The following is a 14428-nucleotide window of genomic DNA, read 5'->3' as shown; positions in this document are numbered from 1 at the left end:
GATAGAAGCTTGTAGGATTAACCAGTATAAAAAAAATTATATTAACAAGCCACGTACCAAATGGTAACGTTTACTGTAGAAAATATTTCTGGAGGTATGTTGCTTACACACTCAATGAGAAAAGAAAGTTTGTAAAACGACTAGTTCGTTACAGTGTTGTTTTGTCAACTTTTATAGCCAAACACAAGCAACAATTTTGAAACATGTCCATTATACGTGTATCGTATCACGAACATCATTGTGCTTCTCGACGTCGACCACCCATGTTGTTTCCCATGCGTATAACGAGTGAACTAATGGAATATACTGGGGGAACACATGACTACACTTAAAAAAAGGCCCATTACACTACGAACACTGACTGACTTGCTATTGAAACGCGATGATTACAATAATATGATGGTTATTAATATAACTACCGTATTTCATTTTAGCCCATTACATACACTCGGTGGAGGAGTTTATATCGAGAATCGGTTATAATTCGCTGGATATCCGGATACTGGAGAGAATAGTATTGCCGTTATGTATATTTAACGAAGTTCTTAACGATAAAATATTGCAAATACACACTGATTTTTAAGTGTCGAGGTTTAGATTGTGAATCATTTTGATATTTTGGAGACTATTTGCGTTATTCATTAAAGATAAAGAGTACACATGTAAATGTCCTACCTGATGTGGTGGTGGTTGCGCGCCGTGTGGCGGCATGTGTGGAGGATGCTGTGAGTCCTGCGTGGGCGACATAGCGCCGGGCGCGCTCTGAGCCGCTCCTGGACTGGGCGCGCCCGGCGGCTGTGTCGGCGGCTGAGGCGATCCACCGCGCTCATAGCCCTGTAGCCAAACAAAATATACAACTTATTACAAAATTATTATATTATTACATGTACTGGCGACTTTGTTTAACAGTGGTTGTAATTTTTTTGTTTTAAGAATCAGGAACTAAGAATGTAGTTTATGTATCACCACAGTAAATGGTCTTAGGCTAAGACAATTTACTGTGGAGATCGCTATTATTTGTAGGTAAAACAGTTGTGTAGTAAGCTAGCATATTTGAACAATTTAAGTTATATTGACCTAGGGAATTTAGGATACCACTTATGAAAGTGCAGGGTAATTACATTATGACAAAGACTAATTTCAATACTTAATATAATAATAATTATGTAAATGATGTATAATATTTCCGATATCGAATTAGTTAAGTGTTTACATTTCACGTGGTATGATGCACTTGCTAACAAGTAAATTAACGTGCTGTTCACTGGGTGTCTGTCCAATATATTTCTTCAACTACTCTTGCTTAAAACCAATTTATAAAAAAAACTATCTTGTCGAATATAGGGTTGTTTAATTATAAGTAGTAAAACGGTTTGAAATTTGTATCGTATTGCAGGAACCGCATTATGATACAAATATCCGTCAATATTGTACAGTACACGATTGCATGTACACCATCAGATAGCTGAGGCCACCCCTTTCCATAAAACTGCCATCAGTCCATGACGTGAATTATGATTATTATTTATTTACAGGAACGCCGCCCAATGACATGTTGACGTTTTGGACAACAGTTATGTACCACTAAAAATATCTCATACTACTTTTACAGATTACTTACAGTTTTACTAAATTCTCAAATATTATTACCATCATAGGTATTTTCCAACTGTGATCAGTTATTTATGCAATGCTAATTCTTACTTGTATTTACATTTGAGTTAAATATAACCAGTGCCGTAATAATGAATCGAGTACCAATTGAAATGGGAACACTCAATTAATCACAGCCGACAAAGCTCTGTGTCCTTGGCCGTGACTCAGAATCGCGAGCACGCTCACTCTAATTACCCACCTTTTTGTTATACACTCACGAACATCTGAGGTACATTAAGCTTTAGATATAAAGTCAATAGTATTTTTGATCGGATAACATACAAAACGAATGTTGTAATTCAAATTGGAAGATTATAATCTTTACGATGGACGGAACGAATCTATTATCCGTTATTATCTAAAGAAAGTCGAAGCTACGACAGTTTTATGACCACTTTTGAGTCATAGGTGTTGATAGTCAGATAATAGTAGTATGTGCTCAATAAAAAGCTTACATGAACTATTACTAGCTGTGGTATAATAAGTAATATTGTTGCTTGTTACCACATCCCTAGATTTCGTTTAAACGTTTCTGAAAGCAATTCATGTAGGTACGTTAAAATAACTATTAATGAAGTGCACACACATGCACATTAAATGTAGTTGTTATAAAGCAATCGGGCACGTGCAAGAGCAGGGTCGCCGACCACGAACGGCCTTGACCGCGCATCTATTATGCACACCCGTTTACTTGCAAACGAGTGCACCGCAACGCATCTACGCCTACTAGCCTATGTAAATCTGTATGTATAATAAACCAGCACGAAAGAGCTCCACTACTATCGGATGACGTAACATGATTGGCCGCTCCGCCGGTATTGTTCAACGTTTGTATGTTGCGGCGCCGGGGGTTCTGATGCATTGCACATGTTCTTCAATTAATTAAACGTTTTGAAGGTAAAACATATTGCAATTAGCGTCATGAAACAACGGTTTATTGTGACCGTATACTTTTTCATAGAACAGGTTTACGATAAAAACAAAAAATATCAATGTGTGTGAGTTTTCGTGCTATTACAAATTTCCAAGAGAAACTCCGTAAAAAATCCGATGTTAAAGAATCTGCGTCCTCCGCAATCCAGAACTCGATGTTCGCTGTCCTCGACATAGATCTTTTCCGACAATGCAGACATTCATTGCATCAGTCAGTCGCACAATGCTTTCACTCGACAGCCAGTTTCCGCGTCACGTTTCAAGGCTGCAGATAAGCTTGGCCTGATATTTACTAATCCAGGTCAAGAGGAGTCATTCACTTTTTATGTTTCCCCCTACCGGCTGGCGATAATTGAATAATAATAGTGACGTCAACAGTTCACGGCCTCCTGTTACGTGTTATTGTTCTTGATAACGAAACAATATATTCGTAATTATAGTGCTTCTGACATTGTAATTGTACCGGCGAACAAGAATTTGGTTTGATTTCCCGGTTCATTATTATGCGAAAATACTATGCAATAAATATGTCAGTAGCTGAGGTGGTAATAGACGTCTGTTGTTAAAAAGAACTGTTTTATAACTCACTAGCTGACCCGCGCAACTTCGCTTGCGTCACATAAGAGAGAATGGATACCAATTTTCCCCGTTTTTGTAACACTTTTTACTCATACTCTGCTCCTATTGGTCGTAGTGTGATGATAACCTATAGCCTTCCTCGATAAATGGGCTATCTAACAGTGAAATATTTTTTCAAATCGGACCAGTAGTTCCTGAGATTAGCGCGTTCAAACAAACAAACAAACAAACAATCAATCAAACAAACAAACTCTTCAGCTTTATAATATTAGTATAGATTAAGTATGTGTCCCACAGCTAGGTAAAGTAATCCAACTCTTTCCTATCAAAACGTTTAAAGAAGTGCTTTGTCAAAGTAAATTTTAGACATTAACAGTTACTTTAAGCCCAGACGGCACGAGACATCGAAATTTGATTCAAAAGACCAATGCTCTAATCAGCTTAACGCGGCTCTTGCGTAATGGGCTCCGACTAAAGGGACGCTCGCTACTGCGTAATTGGATATGCTGCGTTCATTTGCCAGCAAAGCCGAAACCTATTCAATACCTGGCAATACACGGCGGGCTATTGTCATTCCCATTAGCATCAACGGGACGGGAGACGATTTGTGACACACTTAATAGCATTGTTCAATTAGAACCGAGCGCTGGCATTAGCCTACGTAAGCCCAAGTACACAGGAGTACGGCAAGCATAAATAAAGCACAAGTATTTATAAAACAAACATTTTTGAAGATTTCTACAACTCGTCATTGAAGAGGGTAAGTTTTAAAGGCAGCGAGGGTGGGTCGGGTGGTAGATCGTCTGCGACCAAAACAAAATACAAAGAATTGTTAGAACTTTCACTGAATAATAATTTCGCGGGAAAAGTTTGTCGAACAGAGTATAGCAGGAAATCGAGACTAATGCCTGGCAACTGAGTTTGGCTGAGTTTCAGTCGAACATCCGCGCCAGTCGCCAACCAATCCATCAAAGGAGGGTGACTGGATCGGGTGTGGGGTACACCCCCGTACCCACATAAATATTGCGGGTAGGTGAGTACAAACCCTTTGACCGAGTTCTGTTTACTTTCGTTTTCGCTCAGCTGACGGGGCCGCCACCCCGCCCGTATACCTCCACTATTATTATGATAATTAGAGAGCCATCAACGTGATATTAACAACGCATTCTAGTTGTACCGACACTAACTAACGACAAGCCGGAGTGCGTGACAGTTGTCTTCTAGTATCGTTTAAAACTACATCGATACCATTCAGAATAATATCTGTTTAAAAGCATTTCCTGAATACTTCAAAATTTGTGTTCCGTTTTAAGAACTTTTTATGAGGATCCATCAGTTTTGCGGTCGTAGGGTTTTTTAAGGCCTCACCCTCAGGTGCGAATGGGGGTGTCCCCGAGAGCACTCAAGGTTGCAACGAGTGCGGACGCGGTAGACAGGGCGTAGACGTGCATTATTAGGTGGGTGCCGGAACACCCGCGGGAGCCGTGTTGGGGGCGGAGGGGTGCGCGTACGTCATCACCTGAGGCGCGCCCTTGAAACAGTCGTCGCATTCATTGCACCCGGATGCGGGCCGTATCTCCGAGCCCGCAATACTCGTACTCAAGACACCACCTACCCATCTTATAGTATCAGGGACACACCCCCGTCACTACTTTGAACACAACTAAACACTGCACTTGTGAACATTTCACTACTCGCGTGGGTGCCCCATTTAACAAACTAACATTATCTCTTTTGTCAATCTCTTATCACATTAGTTTTCACACATTCCGTTTACAGCCATGTAGTTATTAGCACTTCCAAAATTTAACTAAGGCAAAGGTCAAATAAGCACTTACGGTCGCCCTCAGAGTAGATTTAACTTGGGCCAAGTGTATAGAATATAATTTAGTAAGGAGAAGACTCGTTATTTTGTTAAGCCATTTAATAAATTTTATAGTATTTTTTGTCTCATGTTCCATAACTAAACGGATAGAAAAAATAAATTCTTGACCAGCCTTACATTCATCGCAGTAGCTCGTGGTGAAACTTTTTGTGCTCCTGTTCTCGTATTTTTTGTTTGAATCATTTGATGTGTCACTGTTGCTAAAGTATTATTACTTGCGATATTATTTGAATTAAAAACATCATACACACAAATCATGGCGTGTCTATGCAAATGCGTGCTACTTCGAGCGTTCATATAATAACAATGAATAGTAAAGTAAAATCAAGCTTCTTTCAAGAATTTGAATCCCAATAACTTGTATGCATTGACAAGTTTTTTGCTTCTAGCCACTGAAGAGCACTCAACATATATTATATTATAAGGGTGTAATTAACAACTATCGAGGTCCTGGACCACCTCCTTTAACCGGATTTTCAGTATGTCAATCAAAAAATAAAAGCCATAAATAAAAATGGTATTTGTACAATTGGTTGATCTATTAATAATATAATTTATAACAAATTACGCAACGATATGTAGAATGCTAATAACATAAATGTTTTTGGTTGTTTTTAGACACATCCCGTGATAGAGATTATATGCACAAAAGAACATCTAGGTTTATTCGCGGGCGGAATCACTATTTTAATGTATAACAACGAAACGGAATATTGATAGGCCGTATCAATGACTTTGGAATAGTAACTGTTACCATCGCGAACTCCCTTTTCACAGATTTTATTAGATGACTAGCTGACCCGCGCAACTTCGCTTGCGTCACCTAAGAGAATGGGTCGAAATTTTCCCTGTTTTTGAAACATTTTTCGTTGCTACTCCGCTCCTAATGACCGTGATGCGTGATGTAGCGTGATGTTATATAGCCTAAAGCCTTCCTCGATAAATGGGCTATCTAACACTAAAATAATTTTTCAAATCGGACCCGTAGTTCCTGAGATTAGCGCGTTCAAACAAACAATCAAACAAACAAACAAACAATCAAACAATCAAACAATCAAACAAACAAACAATCAAACAAACAAACTCTTCAACTTTATAATATTAGTATAGATAGTATAGATAGGTTCCCAACCTTTCAAAGTAACAGCAGTTATATATTTATTTTGTTCTTCATCCTTTGTCTTTGGACCCGCTACAGTCCCTAACAGAAAGCTCCAGCGCCCACAACGGAATGATACGGCTACCGTTGAGAGTACATGTATTAGATAGTGAGATATTCTATTCGTAGGTAATTTAATTAAACATTATTTAAGTTAAGTATATAATTTACATACTAGTTTCGTACAATTACAATTATGTACGAAACACTATTCCGTGGCATACGAGAAAACCCCTTAGGCTAACGGTGTAATAAGCTATTAAACGAAGACTGTTAACGTTGCTTGCATGATATAATAACATAGGTAATGTATAGTGCGTGTACAGATAAGTGGATCAGCACTATAGGTTAAGCCTTTTTCGAAGGTGTAAAAGCTTTGATACGAATTAAATTAATCGTTCGTTCTCAACTGTGATAACCATAAAAACAAAAAGATGGCCCATGAAAATTGTGATATCTGGAAGTAGCAATGCCATCTTCTAATGAACGTCTAAACACATTTCAGTTTCATAGATCTAAAGTAAATCTACACTAATTGTACTAGCTAAAATTAATCCACTATTTAATAAGTCAGTTGTATTGAAAATAAAAAACTAGACTCCCTTACTCACATAGACCGCAAAAAAAGTAGTAACCTATGCATATCGCATGTCCCTTGGCTACTAATCTGACAATAACGATGTGTGTAATTATAAAACGACAATAATCCGAAAACCTGCAAATTAAGAGCCACTTGACGGCAAAACAGACAATAAGAATAAAGTTTTAACGGCTCGTGCATCTAAGTACCAATTAAAGTAAAAATAAAGTGGTAATTAAGTGCATTGTGTGAATGTAACTCACTAGCAGCTGTTATTATCTTTACATTGCATAATGTATTTATCAGTGACCTATTCAAGGTAATACAATTAAATAATGTTATGATGATAAAATTATGAAACAACTTGTTTCCGCTTAATTGAGTAGTGCTAATGATTTGATTTAGTGACTTGTTTACAAAACCATTTAAGTTTTAGTTGTTTAATAACTATTCATTGACTCATGACTATTTTATTTTTGCTTCTTTAATTACTGCCTAGTATAGTCTAACAGGTACATAAATTAAACGTGGTTAAACAAATGTATCTCGAATTATACAGATGCCAGTTCTATAAATGTATGAATGTTACCAAACAAACAAGCATGTACGAAGAAAGAAACGTTGGATGTTCCTGAATAACCGGCTAGTGAAGACTAATGGGTGGTATTTATCATCGCGCCAAGATTACGTATCTAAGGTACCTTTGTACAGAGCTGCTGCGTACAGGCATGTTTTGAAAACGGCCTTGTTCATAGTGGAATCATTTCTTAACATCGATTTCTACACGAGTTCGCTCCAAGAGCCCTGCTTCAAACGTACCTCTGGCTCCGTTGCACAACGAGCTTACGTCAGCGAGCGCGCGGAGCGGCTTACGTCATTCGAGCGTATCTTGTGCCGTCAAGCTAAGTTAGAACTTACGCCTATAGCTTTTAGATTCGTGTTCCTTCGAAGCAGCATTAAGTATGATAGAACGTTTATGTTCACGTGAGTGGATGAGGCTCCGACGCGCCGCCGCCGGCTCAACGATTCTGAGAAACGTTCGAGGCGGCTCTCTAGTTTCGGACTTGAATATGAATCCACCAACACGACGAGCAAGCATAAACATATTTCTTAGAAGACGACGTCGACGGAATCATTTAGAGATAATTTCTTCTGCGTGGCTTTTTATTAGAGCTTGGAGTATGAATTAACTGCGAGTAAAAGACTTTCAGAGAAGTCAGTCATACTGTGGCAGTAAGCTGTAAGAACTTGAAACTTGACTAAATACAACTAAGCAATGATGGTAATGATCAATGTTATTGTAAAGTAATTTTAACATAATTTAAGTCTTCTATAAATGAACAGTAGTGTATTATGTTCCCTCAATGATGTAAAGTCTACTAATCCGAACAGGTTTGTTAATGTCGGTTGCAGCCAGCGAGCTGGGAGCCGGATACGACTCTCATTATCGCTATGTGGGCCTGCCGCCGCCGGTGTTACACTCCTTGAGTTGCTACTTCTTGGATCACTTCCCATAAAAGACTACATAAGTTATCATAATTTAACACGAATGTTGGAAATACCTAATTTAACGAATTGGAACGCTTTTCTAAGCATGAGATTTAAATTGCATATCATGATTTTAGGAGTTTGAACTAAAATGCAATTTTTTTTTTAACAAAATCAGCGTACAAACATAATAAATGTTTAATGTAGATTCGCACTATTATTTGATAAGCATGAATAATATCAACTAAAATAGTTGCCGCAAATTTATAATTCTACTTTCGGCTCTCAGAACTGATCTTAGATCAATTTAATCAACTAAACTGAATTTAATTGAATCTTGATAATCTGCTTTCTTATTTATTAAGTCCAGTTTAGACGAAAATGCTATTTTACAAAAACCAGTTTTAACATCTGTTGAGTTTAAGATATCCCTGCATTACACCGTATTTTCTCGTCTATCTCATTCAAATAGATATGCTACTATAATATTATTCAGCACAATACCAATCAATTGCAACTATTGAGACGTAATTACCATGACAGTTGCAATACAACTTGACTTACCTATAGCGACATAGATCACAAAGGGATTGAATCCTAGTCCTATTCCACAAATCAAACTGTGTCTCGGGGACAATAACCCCTGTATTATACAAGTGCTTGTACGTACACACTCGCTCATCAATCACTATTAATCCACGGCATGTAATGTACGGATACCTGCATGTATAATGGATCAGCGGTGCCATTTTTTACAATGTGTAATTGATTGCCGCTTATTTATACGGATGGGACGTCGCAAAATATCAATTGAATACATACTTGAATAACAGTTTAAAATTAATTAAGCAGGATTTGATATAAAGGATTGAAAAATATTATAGGAATAAATAAAGAAAAGCTGATGAAGTATCAGACACAAGGTCAGACGTATTGCCTAAGGTAGTGTGACTAATCATAAGGAACCTAAAGTTATAAAAGATAAAGTCAGATAGTTGATAAAATTATTAAAATTAGTAAATATCATTTAGTGAATAATCTATATAGTCCATTGAAATGTTACAATTTGAGGGCCGAATATTGCATTTCTTAGAGGACGCAATTTTATTTTTGGGACATGTAGGGGGGGTCAATAGAAGCTTAACTTGAAGTTTGTGGGGTCGCCACCCTTGTCCCCCGGCCGCCATCTTGGAAAAGGGGTGGAAGCACTTTTTTCGCTATATCTTGGAAACTATGCGTCTTACAATAAAATTGTAAAAGCATAATTTGTAGCAAATTATTTTGTCTACAAATATGTTTAATAACTTTTTGTCCTAAATTAACAATTAAAGAAGTTATAAGCAAAATAGTGAATTTTTTTTTTACAAAAATTTCCTTCCGAATCCGGTCTATTTCGGAGCGCTGTTACTGAGTTTCTAATTAATGAAATTAAAAAATATATAGGGCAAAATTTTCCTCGCAAAATTATCTACAAGATTGGTCTGAGTTAATTTTTTTTAATATATTCATATTTCTTAGCCTTTTTACCAAACTATGTTGGAGTCGGCTTCCAGTCTCACCAGATGCAGCTGAATACCAGTGTTTTATTTGGAGTGACTGCCTGTCTGACCTCCACAACCCAGTTACCTGGGATATAAAACGATACCCCTCGTTAAGATGGGTTGTCAGACTTTCAAGCTTCTGAGTACTCTTAACGACTGTCAAATATCTTCGAAAATGACAGCTGGGACCCACAATTTAACGTGCCTTCCGAAATAGGGAGGAACTCGAAATGTGTAAGATGGTCACCCATCCACCAAACAACCTCGGCAAGCGTAGCTTAACCTCAGAGACCAATCCGCGCGGCTGTCGCTAAAAAAAGTTATAGAGCAATAAAGAAAATAACTATAAAAAAAATTGCACTTTTTTGCTTATAACTTCTTTAATTGTTAATTTAGGACAAAAAGTTATTAAACATATTTGTAGACAAAATAATTTGCTACAAATTATGCTTTTACAATTTTATTGTAAGACGCATAGTTTCCGAGATATAGCGGAAAAAGTGTTTCCACCCCCTTTTCCAAGATGGCGGCCGGGGGACAAGGGTGGCGACCCCACAAACTTCAAGTTAAGCTTCTATTGACCCCCCCTACATGTTCCAAAAATAAAATTGCGTCCTCTAATAAATGTAAATCTCATGTAACATTTCAATGGACTAATACAAATAAAAATGAATCACCGAAATGTATGTACGCGCCTACCTTTTAACAACTAAACGAAATTGGATATATATTTTTTAATATGTTTGTAACTGTCGGGGGAAGATTTGTATAGGATCGATGGGATCAAAATACCCACGGGAATGAAATCAACGGGATATAATTATACCTATCTAGACGAAGTTGGGCCAATCCGCTAGTAATATCATAAAATGATCACATCCCTTAAAACAATGTTGTCATTGGAAAACACAATATGCAATAGTTAAGTAAAGTTTTATTCAAACTTTTTCTGCTATAGCCGAAACAAAGTTTAGTGACATCTTAATCTAATTAATGATGAATGTTTTCTAATCAAGATTATATTCTAATCCAGACGATTAACATAAAATATGCTTTAACATAAACCCTCTTATTCATAAACACACTATAAAACTATTTTAGTTAAAAAGCTACTATAATATGTTTTCTCTTTTTCATTTCCCTAAGGGGTGGAAGAAACAAATCACTTTATAAGCCGTTTATAACTTTATACATTTTTATGAATAAGAGGGAAAAGATAAACACTACAAACCTGATGTGGCGAGAACGGCGGTCTTGAATTGGGTGCACCAGGAGGTCCTGGTGGCGGATACCGCTGGCCATACGAGCCTGGCGGGCCGTAAGCACCCGGGGGCTGCTGGGGACCGCCTGGGGCTCCCGCGTATGGGGGCCCTCCGTAGCCCCGAGGCGGCTGCAACAACAACATAAGATTTGAGTATACTTTTACAGTTCTGTGCCATTTTGGAGATTGATCTTAATCTTTAATGGCATATTAAAAATCGTAAAGACAAAAAAGTATATTAAGTAATAAACAATTTTCTAATAAATAAGTATTCACACATATTACACCACCGCCGAATATCATTAATGCTTCTGGATATAGTAACAATTTCCAGATCATACTAGAAATGTTAAGAAAAGATGATTATTAAACCTTCATAAGGATTATTTGAAATATAAAGCTTTCAAGGGGTCGTATTTCTTCTTGATTTCCTTGCTTTAGCCCGACTAACACGAACAAATCTTCCAAGCGCAATTTGTCCTCAGGACTTGCAGGAATCGAATGAGACAAATTGTTTTTCTCGGTACATGCTCCTAGAATAACTCAGTAAATAAGAATTTATCAGCCGTAGAGATTTAATTTTCAGAATTTGTTTTTTCAATGTTTTATTTAGAACTAGTCAGGTTAAGTCATTTTGCGGTCTTAATATTGTTATTCTTTCAGAACACGCTTGTTTAGAATAAAAAATATAGGTACTTTCAACAATTTTTTAAGTTAATAAAGGAATCCAGATTCCAATAAAAGTAATCCAGAATTGGAAACCACCCACACAGTAAAATCGTCAAAAAACTATTTAATATACATATAACTAATGCTTATGTCACCGATACAACCGATTATCCATATTCCATGAATATAAATTACTAAGTGGTTCTAGATTTGTTCCCGATAATGTCAAAAATATCTGAACATATTTTTTGCATTATGAAGCTATACCATGGCACCAGATAGGTCTAAGTAAATATTTGGTATGCATGAAATGATATATTAATCCATACTATAAGTACTCATGTTGAAAACATTGGGATCATATAAAAACAAGACCTAATTCACTACGGTTTTAAAGCTATTTTTACAAACTCATTCAGATACTCTGCGAGTTTATTTATTAGATTAGAAATGGAAAAACAAAGCCGCATCTATGTACCACGTTAAGTTGCGCTTACTACGCAAGTGTTTTTAGCTGCAAAACTCAATTTTAACATACATTTTATTTTACATTGTGTCGTGTATGCCATACACCAATGTGAATACAAACATAACGAATTTGTTTTGTCATGATGATTTTGTGTCTGAATATGCTCTTGAATTTAAATGAAATCTTAATTTCAATCGTCCCATATATTTGTTAAGACCAAGCTCTCAAGATTGAGATAATGTATACAGAAAACTGGAAGTTAAGTAAAGTTACCGCATATTGTTTTGTCTAAAATATGTTGATATAAACTATATAAAGCCAAACCACACTGTACCTTTACATCGTATAACTATAAAGCCGTTTTGTCTAAAGTTATAAAGCCTAATGTGTTCATAAAATTAATGCGCTTTTACTGTTATATCAATTTTCCGACAGATACCGTGACTAAATAATTGACGTCCGAAATAATTCGCTGTGCCAACAAAGTCGCCCGCTTCAGTTTTCAGCTCTCATTTTGTTCTATGATGGAAATTCAATTATTCGTACGAGCCCCGCTCCGGCGTGGCAAACGAGCGAGCGAGTCGGAATCTGTATTACTCTTTGATCAATGTTTTACGTCTCCCAACTAAGGCCTTGTCCTGAAGGCTTCCGGATGTAGTTTGACTAGGAGATATGAGACTTGTGTTCGCCAATTAGAGTTACATTTTTACGAACATTGGGGTGTTTTATGGCGGATTCAATGATTTATGGGGGCGGTATGCCGGGGTGCGGCGTTCGCGGGGTGTGGTGAGGGTTGCGCAGGGTGCGGGGCCGGGGGGCGGTGGCGCGCCATTGGCCGACTCGGCATCGATCGCGCGACGAGCTCGTAGCGGCCCGCCCGCGCCAGCCAGCCTCCACCTACGTTAATAAGTAATCATCCGACCCCGCGATACCTCAGCGAGTTTTCCGGACAGAGCTGGAGCCGCCGAGACGGGCCTCGTATCTCCAGTCGGCTGGAACAAAGAGCCACCGCATAGGGCGACATCCGTATTGATTTATGCAGTAATTGACCCGCGGGTAGGTGCGCAGCCCGCGCCCCGCCTCTACCCGCTACGCACCTATTCTATTTGCTTTCATACGCATTCATACCTATATGAATTCAATAATACAAACATTATCTATCGGCAACAACCCCAAAGATTCACTCGATATCGTTAAAAAACAAACTCAACGTAGGAAAAATAAATCCGTACCCAACCTCACAAAGGCAGTTACACATGTAAGAGAAATTCGAACAAAATCTCGGTGACCTATTGCCTCAAAGCCGCCTCGAAAAGGCTCATGAAAAGTTCATTTAAAGATATGAAAGGAGGGTTTTTTGTAGTCTCGAGTGACTGCAGGGATCAGTGAATACCACAAGTCGGGAAAGCAAAACAGACAAAACCGCTCTGTAATCGTTAAGGTTGCGGGCTGAATATGCGGGAGAGGCTAACGTAAACCACAACGAAACGTAACGTAAAAGGTATTTCATTTTCGCAACCAGCGCGGAAAGCATTTGAACGTTGAAAACAGTTTCGAGATGAAATACAGCTATACAAATCTCACTTGTTAAATAAACTAATTTTAATATTAAGGTTGTTTTCTTGAGGTTCAGTTGTTATGTGGTGTGAATAACCGAATAGTATCTGCTGATAAGGATATGGTTACCGCGTTCATTATTCCAAAAGTTATGTTTTGTTTTTAACAATGTTATCTCGGCGCAACTTTGTTCTTGTAACGTAATGGTATATTTTTCCAAGAGTTTTAAAAGCTCTAGGTACTGCAAGTTGTTACGTCTCAACTTCATTGTAATATATTCAAACTCAAATGATAATACAAACTTTGGCTATACCCTTATTTCATATAGTTAATTTGCATTACAAAGTATCTTCCATTTTGAAATAATCAAGTATTTTTTAAAGGTCTGCAGAGAGATCGTCAAATCGTAAAGTTACATTACTTTTGTGATCACCCAAACATATACTTGGGTTCACTACGTTCGCAACGACGTAAATTGTGCGTGAACACTGTTGTAAACTCAGCTGTTAAGTGTCACAGCGACTTAAATATAAAACACCTTTTACGAATAATGAATGTTGTTGTCATATTTTATCAACGTGACGTAACGTAACCGTGACAAACCTAGGAAAATATTAATGTTTGCCTCGTGATAACTTCTCGTCGTAACTA

At 37.5% G+C, this 14428-nt stretch overlaps 1 protein-coding gene across 16 annotated transcripts in view; it reads right to left on the bottom strand.

The window, feature by feature from the left end:
• Positions 1 to 14428, bottom strand: part of osa (trithorax group protein osa) — an 83181-nt gene that overhangs the window by 56464 nt on the left and 12289 nt on the right. For all 16 annotated transcript variants that reach the window (XM_076128337.1, XM_076128352.1, XM_076128342.1 and 13 more), the window contains exons 2-3: positions 11053 to 11211; positions 676 to 834 (exon numbers count right to left, since the gene is read on the bottom strand). In XM_076128337.1, the coding sequence (XP_075984452.1) occupies positions 676 to 834; positions 11053 to 11211 (318 nt within the window). The remainder of the gene's footprint in view (positions 1 to 675; positions 835 to 11052; positions 11212 to 14428) is intronic.

Source organism: Anticarsia gemmatalis, chromosome 21 (genome assembly GCF_050436995.1).
Source record: "Anticarsia gemmatalis isolate Benzon Research Colony breed Stoneville strain chromosome 21, ilAntGemm2 primary, whole genome shotgun sequence".
Classification (NCBI taxonomy): domain Eukaryota; kingdom Metazoa; phylum Arthropoda; class Insecta; order Lepidoptera; family Erebidae; genus Anticarsia; species Anticarsia gemmatalis.
The sequence above is the reverse complement of the archived record's forward strand: the minus strand, read 5'-3'. Positions and strand labels throughout refer to the sequence as shown.